At 53.1% G+C, this 23,573-nt stretch overlaps 1 protein-coding gene across 1 annotated transcript; it reads right to left on the bottom strand.

The window, feature by feature from the left end:
* Positions 1-932: 932 nt before the first annotated feature.
* On the bottom strand, positions 933-22,041 carry myo7ba (myosin VIIBa). The gene is made up of 47 exons (XM_084675434.1): positions 22,023-22,041; positions 21,651-21,799; positions 21,202-21,354; positions 20,386-20,570; positions 19,760-19,881; positions 19,387-19,529; positions 19,100-19,213; positions 18,805-18,958; positions 18,593-18,669; positions 18,336-18,455; positions 18,079-18,221; positions 17,681-17,891; positions 17,438-17,573; positions 16,999-17,165; positions 16,633-16,770; positions 16,341-16,499; positions 15,157-15,246; positions 14,938-15,032; positions 14,711-14,795; positions 13,528-13,746; positions 13,166-13,366; positions 12,351-12,566; positions 11,063-11,233; positions 10,599-10,883; positions 10,264-10,424; positions 10,029-10,155; positions 9,735-9,854; positions 9,396-9,569; positions 9,032-9,259; positions 8,443-8,610; positions 8,201-8,318; positions 7,571-7,697; positions 7,240-7,406; positions 6,916-7,097; positions 6,700-6,821; positions 6,397-6,551; positions 6,045-6,198; positions 5,356-5,511; positions 4,236-4,341; positions 3,946-4,059; positions 3,708-3,795; positions 3,440-3,546; positions 2,623-2,808; positions 2,208-2,324; positions 1,976-2,059; positions 1,723-1,842; positions 933-1,484 (listed from the first exon to the last, which is right to left on the bottom strand). Exons 1-47 carry the CDS (start codon positions 22,039-22,041, stop codon positions 1,392-1,394), a joined length of 6,726 nt encoding a protein of 2,241 aa, XP_084531560.1. The 3' UTR covers positions 933-1,391.
* Between the last annotated feature and the right edge of the window lie 1,532 nt (positions 22,042-23,573).

Below are 23,573 nucleotides of genomic sequence, written 5' to 3'. Positions count from 1 at the left end.
CTGTGTGGAGGGAGGGGGAGGGGGAGGGCTGTGTGGAGGGAGGGTGAGGGCTGTGTGGAGGGAGGGCTGTGTGGAGGGAGGGGGAGGGCTGTGTGGAGGGAGGGTGAGGCTGTGTGGAGGGAGGGTGAGGCTGTGTGGAGGGAGGGGGAGGGCTGTGTGGAGGGAGGGGGAGGGCTGTGTGGAGGGAGGGTGAGGGCTGTGTGGCGGGAGGGTGAGGGCTGTGTGGAGGGAGGGTGAGGCTGTGTGGAGGGAGGGTGAGGGCTGTGTGGAGGGAGGGTGAGGGCTGTGTGAAGGGAGGGTGAGGCTGTGTGGAGGGAGGGTGAGGGCTGTGTGGAGGGAGGGTGAGGGCTGTGTGGAGGGAGGGTGAGGGCTGTGTGGAGGGAGGGTGAGGGCTGTGTGGCGGGAGGGTGAGGGCTGTGTGGAGGGAGGGTGAGGGCTGTGTGGCGGGAGGGTGAGGGCTGTGTGGAGGGAGGGGGAGGGCTGTGTGGAGGGAGGGGGAGGGCTGTGTGGAGAGAGGGTGAGGCTGTGTGGAGGGAGGGTGAGGGCTGTGTGGAGGGAGGGGGAGGGGGAGGGCTGTGTGGAGGGAGGGTGAGGGCTGTGTGGAGGGAGGGCTGTGTGGAGGGAGGGGGAGGGCTGTGTGGAGGGAGGGTGAGGCTGTGTGGAGGGAGGGTGAGGCTGTGTGGAGGGAGGGGGAGGGCTGTGTGGAGGGAGGGGGAGGGCTGTGTGGAGGGAGGGGGAGGGCTGTGTGGAGGGAGGGTGAGGCTGTGTGGAGGGAGGGTGAGGCTGTGTGGAGGGAGGGGGAGGGCTGTGTGGAGGGAGGGGGAGGGCTGTGTGGAAGGGGTAATGTAGAGATGACAGCAGGCCGTCTGGTCTGGTTATGACTGTGTTGAGCAGAGGTCTGCACATCAACTATCCTTTTAAACAACGGAAGGTTTCAGGTGGAAAAACTTTTTTAATGGTCTATCTGGCTTGCAAATCGTAGCATTACTCAAACATAAATCACCTCTTCAACAAAGGCCTTAGACCATAAATAACTCTAGTTTGATAATACACATGGCAGTAGTATAGCACATACAACTAGTTATTTCAGATAGATTTTATGCCAAATATGTTTGAGTACGATCACCTAACATTTTTGTGGATTTAACATTCTTCATTGGATTAAGTTAGAAATGGTATGGATCCAGGTTCATCATAAACCTGAGAATAATTTGGTTCCCATCTTTTTGTATCTGTTTTTATCTGTTTCTATGTATGTGTGTGTGTGTATATGTATGTGCTTGAGTGTGTGTATGAATGTGTGTATGAGTGTGTAAAGTGTGTGTGTGTATGATGTGTGTGTGTGTGTGTGTATGAGTGTGTGTGTGTGTGTGTTTATGATGTGTGTGTGTTCAGTTGTAGCGCCGGTTCCTGGTCTTCATCGCCCTGGTCTCATTCACATACATGTTGACGTAGGACGTCAGCAGGTCATCAATCTTATAACCCTGGACACAATCCAAACAAGACCAGGACTTAGAACAAGAGTCTTTGAAACAAAACCTAATTATTCAGGGTATAAATCATGAATAAGAGTGCATGAATGAATACATTAAAAGATATATCATGATTAAAACATAAATACCACAGTTGAATAATCGGTCTGATTCTATTAATAATATCTGAACACTAAGGAGCAGGTGGTTCATGCAGTCAGGTGTTCAAGCAGAAGGGGTGCTTCCTTACCAGAGACGTTTCACACAGGATCTTGTTCCCCTGGACCAGGTTCCCCACTGTCATGTGGAAGTAGGTGCTTCCACTGCACCAGTTAGCGATGCGGTTGAATGGGTGAGAAGCCAGAATGTCCTAAGACAGGATAGGAGAGTTGGTGACCAGCAGCGCTCAGGACCCCACCCACATCTCTGGAGCATCGACGCCTCACAGGCTGATACTGTCTTCACATTCACAAGCCGCACATGTTTGTTGGCAGTTTGTTTACCTTGGTTTTGGGGTGGATGAGAGTGACTCCTTGCTTGCTGATGGCGATTCTCACGATGTCAGGGAAGTTAGGATCTGATGTTTGCTGGACGGTGAAGAAGAGGAGAGTCAGGATGTTGAATGTTTGGATGGAGAAGCGGTTTCCTCCTCTGCTGGGTTCCCTCCAGACTGGCGGCACTCTCTCATATAAAGCTCTCTGTTTAGTAGAACGTAACATCTGGACATGACGGTACCTTGACTTCGAAGAAGGCACATCCAAACGTTGGCCAGCGACACACTGCCTTCAGGAAGGCCACCATAGTCTCTCCCTCTGTCATGCCAGCCTGCTTGTTGAAGGCAGCTACGATGTTCTGGAAGTGGACGTGGAAAAAAATTGATTCTCCTTCATTAACAAAACTTTCCTGTGATTCAAACCCTCTTTCCTACCCTGCAACCTTGTCTCCTACCCTAACACCTTGTCTCCTACCCTAACACCTTGTGTTTCCTACCCTGGCACCTTGTTTCCTACCCTAGCATCTTGTCTCTTACCCTAACACCTTGTTTCCTACCCTGGCACCTTGTCTCCTACCCTAGCACCTTGTCTCCTACCCTAACATCTTGTCTCTTACCCTAACACCTTGTCTCCTACCCTGGCACCTTGTCTCCTACCTTCTTCCACTCGTCTGCAGACATGGCCTTCAGTTGGTCGTTGGGCACCAGCTCCTTCAGCATCTTGGGGATCATGAGGAACTGGGCAGGGTCGTTGTTGGCCTTCAGCCTGAAGAGGAGAGCGCCGATGTTCACCATGTCTGCCCTGGACACCTGGTGGTAGCCCCGCAGGTACTTAGGTAGCTCCTGGAAGAGAGAGGGGCAGGGAGGCAGGAGAGGGGGCAGGGAGGCAGGAGAGAGGGCAGGGGGGCAGGAGAGGGGGCAGGGAGGCAGGAGAGGGGGCAGGGAGGCAGGAGAGAGGGCAGGGAGGCAGGAGAGGGGGCAGGGAGGCAGGAGAGAGGGCAGGGAGGTAGGAGAGAGGGCAGGGAGGTAGGAGAGAGGGCAGGGAGGCAGGAGAGGGGGCAGGGAGGCAGGAGAGGGGGCAGGGAGGCAGGAGAGGGGGCAGGAGAGAAAAGGGCGAAGCAAGATCACTTCAGGTTCCAGTGCTAACAGAAGAGGCTGTGCTAACAGAACAGGCTGGCATGGTCATATCTGATTTAAATGAACCCTCTTTCTGTTCTCTTTTTGCAGATTGTGGAGATGAGAGAAGTTCTACTCATGTCAGATCTTAGTCCCCCTTAACAGCCATTGGGATGAATGATGGATTGCTAACAGATGTGTGACTTGGAGCCAAGTTATGCTTGGAGAGCCAAACCCTGCATGACACTTCTCGACTGCTGGAGCAGCGCACAGGGAACCACACACCTAGCGCTAGACCAAGGAGCTTGTTCCCCAACACCCTGCACGTGAGGGAGGCAGCCGGGCTGCAGGGCCGTACCTGAGGGTAGTGGAAGATCAGGTCAGCCTGCAGATCTCTCCCTGGGATCACATTGAACCACAGCTTCCTCATGAAGAACACCATGTAGGAGATGTTGTTGGGTCCTCCTGCAGAACACACACACACATTAGCACACACACACACTAGTACACGCACACACACATTAACACACACACACTAGTACACGCACACACAGAGAGGATTGTCTGCGGGTCAGTTCCCAGGGTCGTTAGTAACAGTGGCGTTCCAAGGCATGAGGCCCACTGACCTTCCCTGGTGGTCTTGACCTTCTTGGACCAGTCAGTGATCTGCCTCAGGCTGTCAAAGAAGTAGTCTGCTTCATTCAGACTGAGAACCTGGATGAGCAAGAGGCCAAGAGAAACCATGACAGGATGTTGTCACACAAAGCACAACAGACACATGTTCACAGCCATTCAAACTAACAACCTGACAGGAAGTGATAAAAAGACAAGAAACCAGGACGTTTGGTCCTACAGCAGTCCAACCTTGTCGGGTGTTTTGACGAAGATGCTGAAGCCGTCTGCAGTGGCCAGCATGAGTTTGGAGGAGATGGTCTCAACCAGGTCTCTGATCCTGGTGCTGGTGGCCACTTCGAAGACCTGCCCAGCACAGCAGAGACACATGGTTACTGAGCGCTGAGGAGCCCCAGCACAGCAGAGACACATGGTTACTGAGCGCTGAGGAGCTGCTGAATACTGCCAGCTCCTGAATGTTGCTGAGCTCCTGAATGTTGCTGAGCTCCTGAATGTTGAGCTTTGACAGGTGTGCGCCTCACCTCCTCGGTGTCGTTGGGGAAGTGGACCTTGTGGAAGATCTGGGCGCTGTTCTGCTCGATGGCATCCACCTCCACCTGGTGGGGGGGCAGCTTCCTGGGCTCCGTCCTGAAGCGCCGTGGCAACGCGACACCACGGCAACGCAACACCACGGCACCGCGACACCACGGCAACGCGACACCACACCAAGACACAATACAACATGACAACATGACAACATGACAACATGACAACACCACGTTAGTCAACACACCACTTGACCCATCAGAACAGGGCTTCACTTTTCTACATTTACATTTTACATTTAGTCTTTTAGTAGACGCTCTTATCCAGAGCAAGGGACATTCCCCCCCAGTAGGGTGAAGTGCCTTCCCAAGGACACAATGTAATTTGGAACGGCCAGGAATTGATCTGGCAACCTTCAGATTACTAGTCCGATTCCCTAACCGCTCAGCCATCTGACTCCCACTTCTACTGACAAACCCCCTTTATTAGAGCTGGAGGAGTCACCTACCACTGGGAACAGATCAGCACTATTCAGCACTGCTTCATCAGACTAGAACAACAAGACCTTGATGCAGTGAGAGCAGGGCCCACAAGGCCTCCAACACACAAGGTCTTACACCCATACAGGGGAGTTTTTCCCAAACCGTTAATGATGTGTGTGTGTGTATGTGTGTGTGTGGACCAGCTGTCTCACTGTTTAACTGATTTCAGAGAAGATCACAGAGCTGTTATTGTCCCCCAGACTAATGGTTCATTATCTGTTCCTCTGCATGCCACTACACACTCTCTCGCTTTTTTTCTCTTCTCCCTCTCTCTCTCCCTCTCTCCCTCTCTCCCTCTCTCTCTCTCTGTGTCACTCTCTCTGTGTCACTCTCTCTGTGTCACTCTCTCTGTGTCACACTCTCTCTCTCTCTCTCTCTCTCTCTGTGTGTGTTGTGTCTCTCTGTGTGTCTCTGTGTGTGTCTCTCTGTGTGTCTCTCTGTGTGTCTCTCTGTCTGTCTCTCTGTGTGTCTCTGTGTGTCTCTCTGTGTGTCTCTCTGTGTGTCTCTCTGTCTGTCTCTCTGTGTGTCTCTCTGTGTGTCTCTCTGTGTGTCTCTCTGTGTGTCTCTCTCTCACCTGAGCGAGCCCTGAAGTCTCTTCAGACAGTCGGAGGCAAAGGGTTCGCGGCGGCGTGACTCCAGGAAGCGCTGGGCGTGTTTGAGCAGTGATTGGCTGGGAGGGAACAGGCCGCAGCACAGCCACAACAGCTGCCAGCCCTGCTCCAGACTGAACCTGGAGACACAGGGGAGAGACAGGAGAGAGACAGGAGAGAGACAGGGGAGAGACAGGAGAGAGACAGGGGAGAGATAGGAGAGAGACAGGAGAGAGACAGGAGAGAGACAGGGGAGAGACAGGGGAGAGACAGGGGAGAGACAGGGGAGAGACAGGAGAGAGACAGGAGAGAGACAGGGTTAAGACAGGACACAGTCATTGCTTTAGGCTGCTCATCACTCTCTGATTCACAGCTGCTCAGCAGCTTGCCACGCTCTCTCTGCTCTCCTCTCACAGCATCACCAACGCTCTTACGACCACATGGACACCTTGTGTAGTCAATGATGGAAGAACCTTGTCATTTGACGTTGATATGATGAAGGGGGTTGATTTAGTGTCAAGTCGTATTTAGGGAGTTTGTGTTCCAGTTTGGGCTGAGTGTCTTAGCTGTTGAGTGTTTAAAAATAAAAAATAAAAGTGAACTCTTTAAAAAAGAAAATGTGCACAGCAATGCAGACAGGGTGCCCAGGGTCATCAGGTTCCTGTTTGGTTACCTGTTGTTGTTGCTGGTCATCTGTTTCATAATCTGACAGTAGATCTCATCTCTCAGGGGCTCATTCTTGGTGGCAGGGCCGAAGATCTGGTCGGTCAGGTCCAGGCGGCTCTGCATCTGCTTGGTGGGGTAGTCCCCCATGTACTTCAGGATAGGTGAGGTCAAAGGTCAAAGGAAACAACTGGCATGCTGTCTGTGTTGGGCCACCGTCACATCAACACAGACACGTCAAAACACACCGTGGAGAAGTGAACACAGATTACAAAAGGTCGAGCAGACAAACAGCTTTCAGACAGAGGGAAAAATGCTGGCTGAGGCCTGAGTGTTTGTGTGTGTGTGTGTGTGGAGGATATCGGTGAAGGCGAGGCAGGCCTGGTGGCTGAGCTCTGAGTTTCCCAGCAGCTTCCTGAGTAGTGGCTGGCGGAGGGGCTCTTTGGAACAAGCCCACAGTCTCTCTGGAGCCTGGCCCTTCGACATCACCTGACGGTTCACATCCCTGGTGGGCTGCCTGGATACACACACACACACACACCAGACACACGCACACATCAGACACACACACACCAGACACACACACAGTACAACACGTCTCGTGTCTGGCTTCACTCTCTTGGTTGTCGAGAGGTTCGACCCCCCCCCGTATGCCTGAGGTGTACCTGAAGTACTCGAGGGAGAAGTCCTTGAGGCTGGCGGGGGCCATCCTCTCCACGGTGCCCGTCTCTCTCAGCGTGGGCTGGGTGGCGCTGCGCCTCTGGTCAGGGGACAGGCTGAACAGGTTCTGGAGACACACACACACACATTGGTGTATACAAACACATGCTAAATGAATGAAAATATAATTCATATGAATATTGGTAGGTGTATTAGTGTACCATGACTTCATTGGAGGGTTTGGTGAGGGTGGGCAGGATCAGGACAGATTCGGCGGGCACTGCCCCTGACTTAGAGGTGCGCTCATTTCGACCCTTCATCCAGCCCCGTGCGAGAGGGAATTCCTCGTCCTGGATGATGACAATCAGCTCTCCCTTCTTGAAGTTCAAGAACGTAGGGTCATCTGCACGGGACAAACCATCACAGAAAAATAAACAAATTAGTTTTTTTGGACAGATTCATGTCCACGTCTCCACTATATCCCGGGTTCCCTATCCTCTGGAATTTTCCCGGGTGTGGAGATGAGCGTTAGCTGGATGTCTGACCTTGGCTGCTGGCGTCCTGCAGGGCGACGGCGTAGCAGGAGCGATCTCTCAGGCCCTCCAGGAACATTTGCACCAGCTCAGCGATGCCCCCAGCCATCGGGCCGGTCAGGGTGAAGTCTCCCCTCAGGGTCAGTAGGGACACGGACTGACCCAACACCTTGGCTTCTCTGAGGAGGGACCATCAGCACAACCACACAATCACAAACAGAACAGCTAGCATCGAAGCTAACTCCAAAGCACATGAACTATACTGCAGGGTCCCATCTCATATCGCTAAATGCTAACTGACAGCCATCTTGTCATGACTCATCGGGCATCAGGCGGCCGGTACCTGACGGTGATGACCCCGGTGACCTCTGGGTAGGACAGCTGCAGCAGTCTCCTCTCCTTCTCGTCTAGGAAGGTGATGCCTGTCCAGTTAACGGCCACGATGAACTTGTTCTTGGGCAGAGCAGGGCCTGTGGGGGAGAGCAGAGCGTGAGGGCAGGGCCTGTGGGGGAACACCGGGGAGAGCAGAGCGTGAGGGCGGGGCAGGAGGGCGGGGCCTGAGGGCGGGGAAGGAGGGAGGGGCGTGAGGGAGGGGCGTGAGGGAGGGGCGTGAGGGAGGGGCGTGACGGCGGGGCAGGAGGGACGGGCGTGAGGGAGGGGCGTCAGGGTAGGGCGTGAGGGAGGGGTGTGAGGGCGGAGCTTGAGGGCGGGTTAAAGTTGCTAACAAGAACTCTATCTCTCTCGACACACAACTGAGAACTCTCAACAGCAACTCAAACATGAAATCAAATAAATATCATGTTTCTATTTAGTTAGTAGAGTTTGGTGTGCGTGTGGTGGGGGAGGGCATGCAGGTCACACAAACACAGTCCAGGTCTGACCCGGCTGAACTTCCTGTGTGAGAGATGACGGTGCGCCCCCTGCAGGGCAAGACCAGTTACTGCAGGAACAGAGAGCCAAACAGGAGGGTTACCTGAGGTCTTGGCAACCTCGAAGAACCTGGAGAAGAACATGGGCCACTTCTGGCGGGCCTGGTCAACCACCTCGGCCTTCACGCTGGCTGCAGTCTTTTTGGAGCTGATGTATGGACCCTGGGGACACCAGAATGGGGACACTTTTATATATATATATATATATAAGTCTAGTTTGTAGTACATAAATACCGTAGATTGTTTGCATGCTATAGGTGAAACACATGACAGCACTGTGACTGACCTGGGCGTGGGCGGTGGTGACCATCTGAACCCACTTGGCCTCAGACTTGGCCTCCAGCACAGAGCTGTTGACACAGTCCTGGACCACCGCCCTGGCCTTCTCTGGGCTGGTGTCTGAGCCATGCTGCACATAGAAGTGCTTAGCAGCCAGCTGGATGAAGTCATCCTCCTGGGGGGGGGGGGGAGAGATAGGGCGAGATAAGAAGAGAGAGAGATGAAGAGAGAGAGACAGTCACACAGGAAGCTATTATTGAGCCACAGTGTTGATCAATAACAAGTCATTTGAATAATTGATGCAGTCATGGGTAGTCAACAGAGCTTGCCAAATCCTGCCTGCCAGAAGCCCCCCCCCTCACCTTCTCACAGTGGTACTCCCCCCCCCCCACCTTCTCACAGTGGTACTCCCCCCCCCCCCTCACCTTCTCACAGTGGTACTCCCCCCCCCCCCCCTCACCTTCTCACAGCGGTACTTCCCCCCCTCCCTCACCTTCTCACAGCGGTACTCCCCCCCCCCCCCCCCCTCACCTTCTCACAGCGGTACTTCCCCCCCTCCCTCACCTTCTCACAGCGGTACTCCCCCCCCCCCTCACCTTCTCACAGCGGTACTCCCCGAAGCGCAGGCCCCTAATGACCTGCCGGTAGACCAGGTCACTGCTCACGGCGTCCTGGCTGCAGTCGTGCCACGGCGTGAAGATCTCCTTCCTGAAGTAGAGTCTCCATGGTGCGTGCTGCTCCTGCCCACCCTTCCTTTTCACTTCCTGCTCACACTGAGAGATGGCGTCCATCACGTGCTCGCGCCCGCTGCCCAGCGACCACACCTGAGAACGGCACATACACGCGGCTCATTCCACCTTACACGGAACGATACACATATCAAATACAGACATACACAACCCTGACAACCGAGCGTTTAACAACATCTAATCTGACAATGAACGTGACAGAGTGACCTACTTTCTCGTACAGGGCCACGTAGAGAGAGAAGCCAAAGCTGTCTTTGAGCTTGACCTTCTGGGAGAGCACCTGGCACACCTCCTGGGAGCTGGAGGCGGAGTCTACAGGCAGACTGAGGGTCCGCCCATCCATCAGGGTCACCGACACGGCCATGGGCTTCTTAGACTTGGTCGCCTGGAGTCACACAGCAGGACAAGTCAGTCCACAAGGGATGAGATACGGTCATATTCTTGTTTATTTAAGTCCAGTTTGGTGGATGGAGAAACTGCAAAGCTCTTCTGTTGGGTGGTTCTACTGGGATGTTCTACTGGAAGGCTGTACTGGGTGTGGAGAGCGTACCTGCAGTTCCAGCCAGCTGGGAGGTTCTGCTCTCACACCGTTCAGCACTGTGCGCTTCAGCCGGTCAGCACAGTAGGGGGCGTAGCCCGCAGGCCCCAAACGGATGAAGCTCTGGAGGAACTGAGGAAGCACATTTCAAAACTTTATTTGAGAAACTAAAAAAAACACACACATATACATACATATATATATATATATATATACACACACACGTTTTCAACCTTTCAAAACTTTTATTTCCTAAACTGTTTTTTATTTAATTTATATGTTTTCAACCTTTTGAAACGGACCCACCTTGATGAATCTCTCCGTGGGGGGGAAAATGCCCAGACACAGCGACAGCAGGACCCAGCCCCTGAAGAAGCTGTTACGGTTCGAGTTCTCCTGCAGCTGCTTGCAGATCTGGCAGTAGATCTCATCTCTGCAACACAAGCACAAGCTCTCACTACGATGTAACATGTGGTAGAAAATGCTGGATCTTGGGCTAGATGTAGAATTGTGTGTTGTTGTCTTGGTAACAGATGGTCACCTGAGGTCACGCCTCACAATGGCGTATCCAACAATGATGTGCAGTTTTTCGAGAGACGTCATTGGACGATCCAGGGTGGGTCCCTCGCCAATCAGGACCTCGTCTTTCTCACTCAGCGTCTGCATGGTGGGGGGTCTGGGAGCGTCCGTCTGGTCCTCTGCCTGAGACGGAGGGAGAAGAGGGAGACATTACGCTGTGGACTGATGCGTGGTTAGAGGGCACTTTCTGCTCCTTGACGAACAGAATGAGGGTTCGGATCAATGAGGTCGAATCGATAAAGTTTGCCAAGTGAAAAACCTCCAATGGGTCTTTCCCTAAACCAGAAATGACCTCACCTCTTCCTGTATGATAGAGGGTTTCCTCTTTCCAGAAGGGGGTTCTGGGATAGCGGACGCCTTCCTGTTCCGGGTCAGAAGGTCTGTGAAGGTGGAAGACTTCCTGGTTCTGGAGGCCTCTGGTGTTGAGGAGGACTTCCTGCTGAGGATGACCTCGTCGGGCATGGCTGAGGCCTTCCTGTTCCGGGTCAGGAGGTCTGTGAAGGTGGAAGACTTCCTGGTTTGAGGAGTCGTCTCCTCTGGGACAGTGGAAACCTTTCTGTTTTTCTGGCCCCTCAGAACTCTCTACAGAGAAGACAGACCACATTTACTCATTGATTAGTGTTCATTCAAATGTAAACTAGAACTTTCTTCTTTTTTTTTTATGTCACTGATGCCCGACAACATTATGTTGATCCGGAACATTTAACACAGGGTAGATTCCAGAACCTTCCAGAGGAATCCCAGCATGCAGAGCAACCCACCTGGTCGAGGCCCACCATGTGACTGAGTCTGCGGTCCTGCCTGGAGACCAGGTCCTGGGGCAGGGAGCGGTCAGCCTGGCTGGGGCCCCGGGACAGGCCCTGCTGCTGGGGCTTGGGTTCCGGGAGGTCCCCCATGAACCTTAGGATGATCCACCACACTGTCACAGAGGCCTGGAGGGAGGGAGGGACGGAGGGACGGAGGGAGGGTGGGGTAGAGAGTCAGAGAAACAAAACTGAGAGACACAGAGTAAAAGAGACACAGAGAGAGAGAGACACAGAGAGAGAGAGACGCACAGGGCCTCATGTACTAACGCTTTTGCGCCCACTTCAGGCGTATTTGTTTTGCAATTAGCACGTAAAATCATGGTGAGGTGTGTACAAACATGCCACACTGAGGTTAAAGCGCAGACTGCCTGTCGCAGGAACTGAAAATGGCAAATTGCACTTTTCAGTGTCATGCAGGAAAAGTGGGAGTTTCCCATAAAGAGATGGGAGGGGAAGCACAACGTGGCATAATTATGTATTCGGCGGTATGTACAAAAAACGCCTGTGAAAGTGCACCTCTATTTTGCGTTGAAAATTCAGGATGAAACCAGGATGTGCATATGCCTCCTGGTGAAATGGCAGTCGTAACCCGAGCAAGACGAAGACATAGGGTAAAGGATTTTTGCCACAAGGATCACACTTTTTGAGTTGAGTGAACACAAAATCATAACACGTTACAGATTAACCAGCCACACAATAATACAGATACTGGAAGAATTACATTGAATCTCCGACTCAGCGTTCACATTCCATTCCAGCAGTTGTTAAACTCCTCGCTACATTACAAATATTGGCATCAGGATCATTTCAAACAGTCATTACTGTTTTGACTTTGGTGGCTGATCCATGATAGAAAGAGAGAAGGAGGCCCATTATATTGCGCTTTTAAATGCTCGCAATGTGCGGTATAGTGGACAGAGAAAGGCCCTGATTACCTGATGACCTGCAAGTTTCGTAAATACGACGTAAACTGAAGTTTCACAGCGTGCGCAATCTGCGGGTTGGCCATGGCGCTAATAACGCTACGTTGGGAATGTACGTACATGAGGCCCAGAGAGAGAGAGAGAGAGAGAGAAAGAGAGACACACACAGAGAGAGAGAGAGAGAGAGAGAGACAGAAAGAGAGAGAGAGAGAGAGAGAGAGACACAGAGAGAGAGAGAGAGAGAGAGAGACACAGAGAGAGAGAGAGAGAGAGAGAGAGAGAGAGAGAGAGAGAGAAAGAGGGAGGGAGGGTGCAGCTACCAGGACGTCCCCCTCGTCCTCGTGGTACAGCAGGGGCTGCCGGAGTCTCTGGCGGATGTGTGCGGGCGTGGCCGCACCCTGGAAGTACATGGAGGCAAACTTGGAGAAGGAGAACTCATCCAGGTCATCATAGTCCTCCTCTGGAAGCTCCTCCACCAGGGGCAGGTCGTCCAGATCCACCTCCTCCACCACCTCCTTCCTCTGACTCTCCAGGTCCTGAGGGGCCACACATGCTGTTACCCACACCGTACAGTCGATTACTGTTACAAACTGACACAATCAAAATAGTTTGATGCTGTAAAAGAGAGGAAGTTAAGCAGAGGTTTGTGATGTATGCTGTCTGAAGTACAGCAGACCTACACAGCTACAGTGCAGTAACAGCTCCTTCCTCCCCCCCTCCCCTCCTCTCCACTCCTCCTCCCCCCTCTCCTCCCCTCCCCTCCTCCTCTCCACTCCTCCTCCCCCTCTCCTCCCCTCCCCTCCTCCTCTCCCCTCCTCCTCCCCCCTCCTCTCCTCTCCACTCCTCCTCCCCCCTCTCCTCCCCTCCCCTCCTCCCCCCTCCCCCCTCCCCTCTCCTCCCCTCCTCCCCTCCTCCCCTCCCCCCTCCCCATCCTCCTCTCATCCCCTCCTCCTCCCCTCCTCTCATCCCTTCCTCCTCTCCCCCCTCCCCCCTCCCCTCCTCCCCCCTCCCCCCTCCCCTCCTCCCCCCTCCCCCCTCCCCTCCTCCCCCTCCTCCTCCCCTCCTCCTCCCCTCCCCTCCTCCCCCCTCTCCTCCCCTCCCTGATCACGTCAGGACACCCCGTCGGCTCTCTGACCTCAAATCCCACGGGCGCCTGGCCCTCCTGCCCTCCGACCATTTTGGGCAGGAAGCCAAAGATGTCGTCCATTTCCTGGTCCGTGATGGATTCTGATTGGCGGGAGGCTTGGTGTTTCTGCCTCAGTACTTCCTCCAGGCGTCTCTGTCGCTCCATCTTGGCCAGCTCCTCATCTCGCCGCTCCTTGGCAGACAGGAAGGCCTGGAGGGAGGAGGAGGAACTGTTAAACAAACCTGAGGAACAGGGTTAGACAGAGGATTTATACATCATTTTATACTGAATATAGCATGTAAACCTACACACACTGACAAACACACACACACACACACAGTCATTGAGCTATCCCAAAGAGCAGCGCGTACATCTGTCTTCATCTTCTGTGCGGTCTTGCGGGCCAGCATGCCTCTGGTGTGGGCCTGCAGCAGCACCACTGCCTGCCTCTGCCGTGCCCAGGCCCTCCTGGCCAGACAGCCTCGCGCCCGCGCCTGCAGCACCACCACCGCAACCCTCTGCTGCTCGTAGCTGCGCCGCAGCTGGCGTGCCCGCACCCGTGCCTGCAGGCGGCTGAAGCCCAGCTGGACCTGCACACAGAGAGACACAGGCAGGACACCAGCACAGCACACAGAGAGACACAGACAGGACACCAGCACAGCACAGAGAGACACAGGCAGGACACCAGCACAGCACAGAGAGACACAGGCAGGACACCAGCACAGCACAGAGAGACAGACACAGGCAGGACACCAGCACAGCACAGAGAGACACAGGCAGGACACCAGCACAGCACAGAGAGACACAGGCAGGACACCAGCACAGCACAGAGAGACACAGGCAGGACACCAGCACAGCACAGAGAGACACAGGCAGGACACCAGCACAGCACAGAGAGACACAGGCAGGACACCAGCACAGCACAGAGAGACAGACACAGACAGGACACCAGCACAGCACACAGAGAGACACAGACAGGACACCAGCACAGCACACAGAGAGACACAGGCAGGACACCAGCACAGCACAGAGAGACAGACACAGACAGGACACCAGCACAGCACACAGAGAGACACAGGCAGGACACCAGCACAGCACAGAGAGACAGACACAGACAGGACACCAGCACAGCACAGAGACAGACACAGACAGGACACCAGCACAGCACACAGAGAGACACAGACAGGACACCAGCACAGCACAGAGACAGACACAGACAGGACACCAGCACAGCACACAGAGAGACACAGACAGGACACCAGCACAGCACAGAGACAGACACAGACAGGACACCAGCACAGCACAGAGACAGACACAGATGAGCTGATGAAATGATTAGTTTCCATGCTTAAACAGTGCAGTGACACAAACTCATATACATTGTCTGTAGTGTAGATATAGAGTTAGATAGAGTGGGTAGGTGTGTCCCGGCTGGCGTGCTGTGTGTGTGTGTGTCTGTGTGTCTGTGTGTCTGTGTGTCTGTGTGTCTGTGTGTCTGTGTGTCTGTGTGTCTGTGTGTCTGTGTGCAGACTCAGTCAGGGCTTGTGGACGCACCACTCTGTACAGCTTCCTGCCCTGGTGTCCTCTCCAGTGTTTCTGAATCACCAAAGCAGAGGCCTTCTTCCTCAGGAAGTTCTTCCTGTTGGAGTCAAGCAGGTAAATACAAACTTCTATACAGTGAGAAAGGGCCTATATAGTAAAGTAAAAAGTAGTTCCAAGCTTAACAGAACAGACGATATAGTACTGAATCATCCAGAGGAGCTGGGACGACCAGGCCAGACCTGAACTTGTATCCACGAAGAACCTTTTGGATCAGAAGAGCTTTCTTGTTCAACTCCTTCATTCTCTCCACCTCCAGCATGGTGTCATGGAAGTCCTGGGAGGACACAAGGCATGAGCTGGAGAGATGGGGAGTGTTCAGGGGTGTGTGTGTGTGTTCAGAGATGGAGAGTGTTCAGGGGTGTGTGTGTGTGTTCAGGGTTGTGAACAGAGAACCCCACCTTGAGGAAGACCTTGGTCTTGCCAGTCTTCCAGTCTCCCTCCATCAGGACATTCTCACAGATACTCTCACAGCACCTCTGTGTGGTTTGCTGTGTGGGAAACAGAACTCTCTCTCAACAGTGGAACACACAGAGCACATGGTGTTCAGACACAGACGTGTTCAGACAGGTGTGTGAGGTGTGGAGGGTTCTCCAGGGGGGGGTGTGAGGTGTGGAGGGTTCTCCGGGGGGGGGGTGAGGTGTGGAGGGTTCTCCAGGGGGGGTGTGAGGTGTGGAGGGTTCTCCAGGGGGGTGTGTGAGGTGTGGAGGGTTCTCCAGGGGGGGGGTGAGGTGTGGAGGGTTCTCCAGGGGGGGTGTGAGGTGTGGAGGGTTCTCCAGGGGGGTGTGTGAGGTGTGGAGGGTTCTCCAGGGGGGGGGTGAGGTGTGGAGGGTTCTCCGGGGGGGGGGGGTGAGGTGTGGAGGGTTCTCCAGGGGGGGGTGTGAGGTGTGGAGGGTTCTCCAGGGGGGGAGGGGGAGGTGTGGAGGGTTCTCCGGGGGGGGGGGGTGAGGTGTGGAGGGTTCTCCAGGGGGGGGTGTGAGGTGTGGAGGGTTCTCCAGGGGGGGAGGGGGAGGTGTGGAGGGTTCTCCAAGGGGGGTGTGAGGTGTGGAGGGTTCTCCAGGGGGGGGTGTGAGGTGTGGAGGGTTCTCCGGGGGGGGGGGGGGGGTGAGGTGTGGAGGGTTCTCCAGGGGGGTGTGTGAGGTGTGGAGGGTTCTCCAGGGGGGGGTGTGAGGTGTGGAGGGTTCTCCAGGGGGGGAGGGGGAGGTGTGGAGGGTTCTCCAGGGGGGGGTGTGAGGTGGGGAGGGTTCTCCAGGGGGGGAGGGTGAGGTGTGGAGGGTTCTCCAGGGGGGGAGGGTGAGGTGTGGAGGGTTCTCCAAGGGGGGTGTGAGGTGTGGAGGGTTCTCCAGGGGGGGGGTGAGGTGTGGAGGGTTCTCCGGGGGGGGGGTGAGGTGTGGAGGGTTCTCCAGGGGGGGTGAGGTGTGGAGGGTTCTCCAGGGGGGGAGGGTGAGGTGTGGAGGGTTCTCCAGGGGGGGTGAGGTGTGGAGGGTTCTCCAGGGGGGGGGGGGTGAGGTGTGGAGGGTTCTCCAGGGGGGGTGAGGTGTGGAGGGTTCTCCAACGGGATGGGACAGGGTCAGACCCTGCTCACCGTTCTGGGCTCGCAGACGGAGGTTTGGAGCAGGACGCGGTAGCGCTCCATGAACTCGTCGAAGGTGTAGCGGATGGGGTAGCCCGCCTTCCTAATCCTGATTGTCTCCATCATCCCAGAGTAGCGGAGCTGCCGGATACACAGCTCCCAGTCGAACAGCTGACAAACAAACAAACACACACACAAAAGCACTGTTTGACAAAATGCGTGGGCCCAAAGAGTAACTATAAAGTACAGAAGTTTCTCAACATTTGCAGTCAGTCCCGTATGGTGTGTGAACGTGCTGACTGACCATGGGTTTCTTGAAGTCGTTGGGTTTGATGCAGCGGACGAAGTAGGGCTGGCAGGCCGTGAGGGTCTTCATCAGAGCGTCCAGAGACTGACGGAACTGACCACTCAACGTAAGAACACGCTTCTTATCTGCTGCTTGCTGGAGGGAGAGAAGAGAGAGACAGGGAAGGGGGAGAGGGAGAGAGAAAAGAGGGAATCAGAGAGAAAGAGATGGTAAGGGAGGAAGAGAGAGAGTACAGGGAGAGAGAGACACAGTTTGGAATGAGATGCAGAAAAACCAAGAGGGAAGTAAGTTATATGAATATTCCTGTTACTAATTCCCCCAAACACCAAAAAAGACAAGAGCGAGGATGACATTCTTTCTGACCCTGAGAGAGTTCTTGGGTGTGATCATCAACTTGGGGTTGGTGGTGTTGATGATGGTGCCGGAGGTCAGCTCGTTCTTGAAGGCCTGTTTCAGGAGCTTGTTGGAGGATGTTTCCACCAGCTGGATGAGGTCGGCACTGAGGGCATCCCTGTTCTTCTCCAGGAACCCTGGAGACAGGAAGCAGGAACAGGAAGCAGGAACCGGAAGCAAGAAGCAGGAACAGACGTTCACAGACAGCGAGGTGGGGAGAAGAAATGTTGGTGAGAGGTGAGAGAGTGCAAATAGTATTGGTATTGGGAAAAACTAAGTATATTTAACACAATTTTAATAAAAAATCTATACATGAATCCAGCTGATTGATGTTCTGAAATAACATTTGATAAATACATTTTTAAAAAGTGAAAAACCGCCCGCCATGTTAGTCATCTTCATAACAAACCTTTGGATTCGTAATGTACCACGCCAGCAAAATGCTGGATCCCAAACGTTGTGTCGTGGTTGTTCTTCGGAGGCAAGTACACGTCCCCCTGGTCGTGGTTGCTGCCGATCTTAACCAACATGGTGGTGTCTGTGCCCTAAGAAACCGAAGAAGAAGACGATTAAAACACACAAACAACTTTCCACTCAGTTAACCAGTCAGATGGACGCATGAGACGGGGCAGGATGGAGGCTGCGGGGTGACCTTGGGGAAGTGGCTCTCCTCGTCGATGAGAGACAGGATGTTGAGGGGCTTGCTGGCTAACACGTCCAGGGTGCGCTGGTTGTCCTTGAACTGGATGAGCTTCCAGACGATGTTCTCTCGAGCGTACTCCTCCTGCTCCAGCTTGAAGATGTGCTTCACAAAGAACTGCTGCAGCTGCTCGTTAGCAAAGTTGATGCAGAGCTGCTCGAAGCTGGGCAGGGAGAGAGACGGGGGGAGAGTTCAGTGCTTTGAGAAACACCGAGATATATATCCTTATAACCAAGGATCCGTTAAATATTATTTTGTTAAGAAAAAGTGTGTGTGTGGGGGGGGGGGGCATATTTGTCATTTACAAAAAGTGGTTATAAAGAAACCTATGACCCGACAGCAACGCTGACCTGTTGTGTTTGAAGTTCTCAAAGCCGAAGATGTCGAGCAGGCCGATGGACTGACGGATGTAGTTGGGGTCATCGGGTGGGGGCTTGTAAATGGCGCTGTTGATCTTGTCAACAACCCAGATGAACAGCCTCCCATAGATGGCCTGGACGAGGAAGAACGCGTAAAAGAATAACAATGAAATATAATCCCTTTTATTTTTGATTTCAACACAATATTACTACTACTCCTTCCAGCGTAACATCCTGCTGTGTGTTACTTTGACGAAGGCGTCCCTGCCATCGAGAGCCTGGGCGGAGGTGAGGAGCTTGGTGACGCTCTCCCTGGAGGTCATGAAGGAGCGCTGGATCAGACTGTGCTCCAGGGTCCTAGGGTCCACCTGCACACAACACACACAACCACCTGTCAGGCCACTGGCTGTTTATATGATGCACCTCTACAACACCCCACCGTCTGTCTGCACAAGCCTGAGGGAAAGCTTAAGTGTTCTAACAGGACTGAGTCAGTTGCGTTTACCTCCAGTAGACTGCTGGCCACAGTGAAATGAGAAGAGGAGAGGATTTCACAGCTTTCCATGTTATTCGAGATGGTGGCTGGAAGGATGAAAGAAAGGTTGGAGGTTAGCTGAGTAGAGTGCAGTAGAGTGGAGTACACTGCAGTAGAGTACAGTAGAGTTCAGCAGAGACAAGCTGCTGTTTTCCCACAGTGAAGGACAAGGAGTTCTAGACCTTCGAAGGCCACGTTGCCGAGGTGAAGGATGGCGGCCAGCAGCTTGGAGATCTCCCACCAGTCGTTCTCAGAGAACGTGAGGATCTTCATGGCGGAGCGGAAGTGGGCGTACTCCTTGAGGTCATCCCTCCCCTCACAGCTGGTACAGTTACCCTGGCAACACATTCTCAAGTGTTTAACAGAAGTATCCTCGAAGCTGACGAAAAATCACAATGATCGATATTTTGACGTTTTTTTGTGGGGGGATCCATTTTATGAGTCAGTGGAATACTTGTAATCAGTATTGTGAGGTACCATGGTCAGGTAATGATATTGGGAAGCGTTCCCTAGCGACAGGATCTTCTTCTGCTCTGCTGTCATCCCCATCAGCATGCAGTAGAAGATGTGGTAGTTTCTCTCCTCCGCAGCCTGCCCACAGACACACAGCAAGACAACATGTCTTCTTATCCACACCTGTTTGTATCCAGTACCCCCTCGCTCAAACAGCCTCCACATCAACACACACAACACCACTACTCTTCACCTCCTGTAGTTCTGGACCAGGAAGTGAAACGTCTCAGTCTGAAGGTGTGTCTGCTCACCTGACGACAGACGCGAGACTTCTCCAGCAGGTACTGCTCGAAGCGAGAGCCCTCGATGGCTCCTGATGCAGTGAAGCTGATGTCGATGTACTTGCCGAAGCGGCTGGAGTTGTCGTTGCGGATGGTCTTGGCGTTACCAAAGGCTGTTGGATTAAACCCAGTTTAGCCAATAGGGAAAGGGGTTGTACTTAACCAAGGCAGGACATGTCACCCTCGATGGAACCAATGAAATAACCCACTGATGTGTGTCCATGTGTGCCGGCCCACCACAGTCTGAGTCTCACCGGGATCCAGACACAGACATGAATTACAACTCTGGGACATATGAATCTGTAGAGCGGTCGTATCTAAATCAATGATCACTGCTGCTCACCCTCCAGGATGGGGTTGGCCTCCAGGATCTGCTGCTCGATCCAGGAGTGCTGCCCACTCACGGCCGCCAGGAACTGCAGCAGGAGCTTGGTGCTCTCCGTCTTCCCAGCCCCCGACTCCCCGCTGGGGGAGAGACACACCTGCTGAGCACCACCTGCACCTCCACCACCTGCACCTCCACCACCTGCACCTCCACCACCTGCACCTCCACCACAGAACCACCTCCACCTGCACCTCCACCACAGAACCACCTCCACCTGCACCTCCCCCACTTGCACCTCCACCACCTGCACCTCCACCACAGAACCACCTCCACCTGCTGAGCACCACCTGCGCCTCCAACACCTGCACCTCCACCACCTGCACCTCCACCACCTGCACCTCCACCACAGAACCACCTCCACCTGCACCACCTGCACCTCCACCACAGAACCACCTCCACCTGCATCTGCACCACCTGCACCTCCACCACAGAACCACCTCCATCTGCACCACCTGCACCTCCACCACAGAACCACCTCCACCACAGAACCACCCCCACCACAGAACCACCTGCAGCACTCTCATCTCCACCCTAACACAGTACAGTAGAGCTTTTTGTGGCCAGAGAGGGTGTGTCTGTCTGACCTGATGACGCAGCACTGGTCCTTGCGGTTGCGGCGCATGTTGAAGAAGCAGCTGTCTGCGATGGCGAACACGTGAGGAGGCAGCTCTCCCAGGCGCCGGTCGGTGTACTGGTGCACCTGCTCCGTGGTGTAGATGGGGAGCACCTGGTAGGGGTTCACTGCCACCAGGATGGAGCCTGTGTAGGTCTGAGCACATTGCAGCCATCAGGTGTGACTGAGGGTGTGAGGGAGGGAGTGTGTGTGTGTGTGTTAGATCAAGAGATCACGTTATTCAACAGAGCAGCAACCCTGTCACCTCTATCCCACACTCTCTGGTAACACTTCTGCTTTGGAGGTGTCAAATCTCCCCACTCTCTAAACTATTTCTTTTTTATTTTACTTTATATAAAATAAAATAAAAGTATGGTTATGGTGTTACTGTATGAGACATATTCGTTGCGTTCTTGAATGTTTGTGTTCTAGAACCTTGGCATGGAAACAGTGGGATGTTCTTTCCAAACAGCGGCTCATTCGTCTCCATGGAGACAAACCACAGTGATAAAACCACAGGGCAAAGTCTGACAGTGAACTCATTCCCTGAATCAAAAGGAATATAGGTTTCGAACCACCAAGCCCACACTAAGAATGCCTGAAAATTTGTAGTAGAAACATTGAGCTGTTTCACCCATAAATTATGTTTAAAGACAGATGGTACATTTTCCAGACTAGGTGATTCCAGGTTTGCCACACCTCTACTAAACCCTGCTATGTCTTCCCCTCCCCAGTCCTGCCTGTGAATCACCAGCCTTCAGATCTCTTCCCCGCAGCAGGGACTTACGTAGATGATTCCGTCCTTGTGGCGGATGAACAGGTTTCGGAGCAGGCCTTCCTCGTTGAGGTCCCCCAGCCGGATCATGTCATCCACACCCTTCACCGAGGTGGGGTGCATCAGTCGCAGGCTGGCCTCTTTCTTCTTGTTGATCTTGTGCTCCTAGTGGGAGAGAGGATAACCATCACTGAGCCCAGCACAGGCCTGCAGGCCTCCATCTGGTCAAACCCATACTGACCCCAGGCCTCTTGTTGTACAGAATCCACATGAAGTGTAACTGAGGACCATGGGGAACAGCAGGAATGTTTGGACAAGCAGAACCAGACAGACAAAATCCTATGGTTCCAGAGAGAACTCTTTTCAGCTCTGTGAGGTCCCTCTCGGAACCTCACAAGGGTTCTTAATGGAACTCCACAGATGTGAAAAGGGTTCTATTACGAAATCTTTTCAGATTTTACCTTTCCTTCATCATCAATCAGTTGCAGCTGTCCCTTGTCTGTAAGCTTGACCTCCGCCCCTATGGGCACTCCTATTCCAGAGTCCACCCATACAAAGTCGCCCTGGAGAAGGGAAGCAGAGGTGGACAGGAAAACACCAACATTCAGGTCTGGACGTTACAGTTTCACCTTTCTACATTACAGACGGATCACAACTCACAAGGCACGATAATAATCTGTGATTATCTTACCTCCCTCAAGACCACCATGACTGAAGTTTTCTGGTGTCCAGCCTGCGAGTCAGGAACAAGGGCGTCAGCGTATGCTGGGTGATAACTCAGAGACAAACGGCTGCCGAGCCACTCCCTGTTATGGTAAAGCTGATTCTGACACCTGACTGCCAGGGCCACATGATAATCACTAAGGATAAGACACAGCAGTCGATAGTGTCATAACCACCCCTGTTCCATTAAGATCATTCATCAGATCATTAACCCCATTAAACATGTTTGCCTTGGGAATTTCCTTGGAGATGAATTATTGCATAAAAGCACGTAGACCTCAAAACATAGAAATACAACTTCAAACTCAAACATATCTAAGCTTTCATCTGATATGGAGGGAGCACAAACAAATAATAAATGACATTTCATGACAGTTTTAAGATAATCTCATCTGCTTCCTGAATTCGTTGAAGCATCCCCTTTGCAGGCACCTTCTGGTGTTCATAAGAATCAGAACCTGGTTTATTCGCCATGTAGGTTTACACAAACACAGAATTTACTGTGGCAGGAAGGTGCAAACAATAAACATATACAGATCTTAAAATTAGCTGCTGTGTTTCTTGCTGTGGTGTTTACCTGCGATGTTTCTTGCTGTGGTTATTGCCTGCGGTGTTTCTTGCTGTGGTGTTTGCCTGTGGTGTTTCTTGCTGTGGTGTTTGCCTGTGGTGTTTCTTGCTGTGGTGTTTGCCTGCGGTGTTTCTTGCTGTGGTGTTTCTTGCTGTGGTGTTTACCTGTGGTGTTTCTTGCTGTGGTGTTTCTTGCTGTGGTGTTTACCTGTGGTGTTTCTTGCTGTGGAGATCTTGTGCTCCGGTCCGCAGCAAGCACCTGGACTCGTAATCCACCAAAGCTTCTCTGAACGAGGAAGCAGATGGCTAGTCCAACACAGCACACGTTTATGGCTGTTTGACTTTGCTCTTGTTCTGCTGAGAGCAGGATCACCCAGGTCTACCCTTCAGGGGTCAGGGGTTACGCCCAGGTGAATGGGGGGAGGAGGGAGGGTCTCCTGCGTCCTCCTGCGTCTTCCTGCTAACAGCCTGGTGGAGAAGGACAGACGGGCTGGGAGGGTTGGGTCAACCTGTTGAACAAAACAAAACATTGAAATAGAAAAATTTTCATTTTTTTTTATTTGATCATTCCTTTTCCCCCCCAATTTTTTTTATTTCCGTTACGTGAACAATGTTTTAGTAAACTATCGGCCTAAACTTTGGACTCTGACATCACTGGGAGGTATAAACTCGGGCTTGACACACTGACAGGAAGGGCAATTATGCTGTAAATATCTGAGAATAGAAGAGGATAAGAATGTCCTGGTTGTAACATGAGACTATGCTTTAACTCAGGGAGCAAATAGTTGTTAACAGAAACACTACAGTGATGCAGCCACCACCCAGCTCCAGAGTCCAGCAGGAGCCTGCTGGTCCTGGGAGAGTCAGGGTGGAGCCTGGTGGTCCTGGGAGAGTCAGGGTGGAGTCTGCTGGTCCTGGGAGAGTCAGGGTGGAGTCTGCTGGTCCTGGGAGAGTCAGGGTGGAGTCTGCTGGTCCTGGGAGAGTCAGGGTGTTCCTGGGCAGAACAGTAACTGGTGCAGCTAAAACGGTTGAGTTATCCCAGTGCTATAGCGTCTCCACACAGCACTTGCACACATAGGGAAGAGAATAATTTC

The sequence above is a fragment of the Hypomesus nipponensis genome, chromosome 16 (assembly GCF_054491055.1).
Source record: "Hypomesus nipponensis isolate SF chromosome 16, ASM5449105v1, whole genome shotgun sequence".
NCBI lineage: Eukaryota > Metazoa > Chordata > Actinopteri > Osmeriformes > Osmeridae > Hypomesus > Hypomesus nipponensis.
The sequence above is the reverse complement of the archived record's forward strand: the minus strand, read 5'-3'. Positions and strand labels throughout refer to the sequence as shown.

Excerpts from the sequence above, each read along its gene's own strand:
- myo7ba (XM_084675434.1), bottom strand. Across the intron at positions 10,156-10,263 it reads ATTGTGAGGCGTGACCTCAG|AGATGAGATCTACTGCCAGA; the intron begins GTGACCATCTGT and ends CTTGTGTTGCAG. Across the intron at positions 8,319-8,442 it reads TCACCACCGCCCACGCCCAG|GGTCCATACATCAGCTCCAA; the intron begins GTCAGTCACAGT and ends TGGTGTCCCCAG.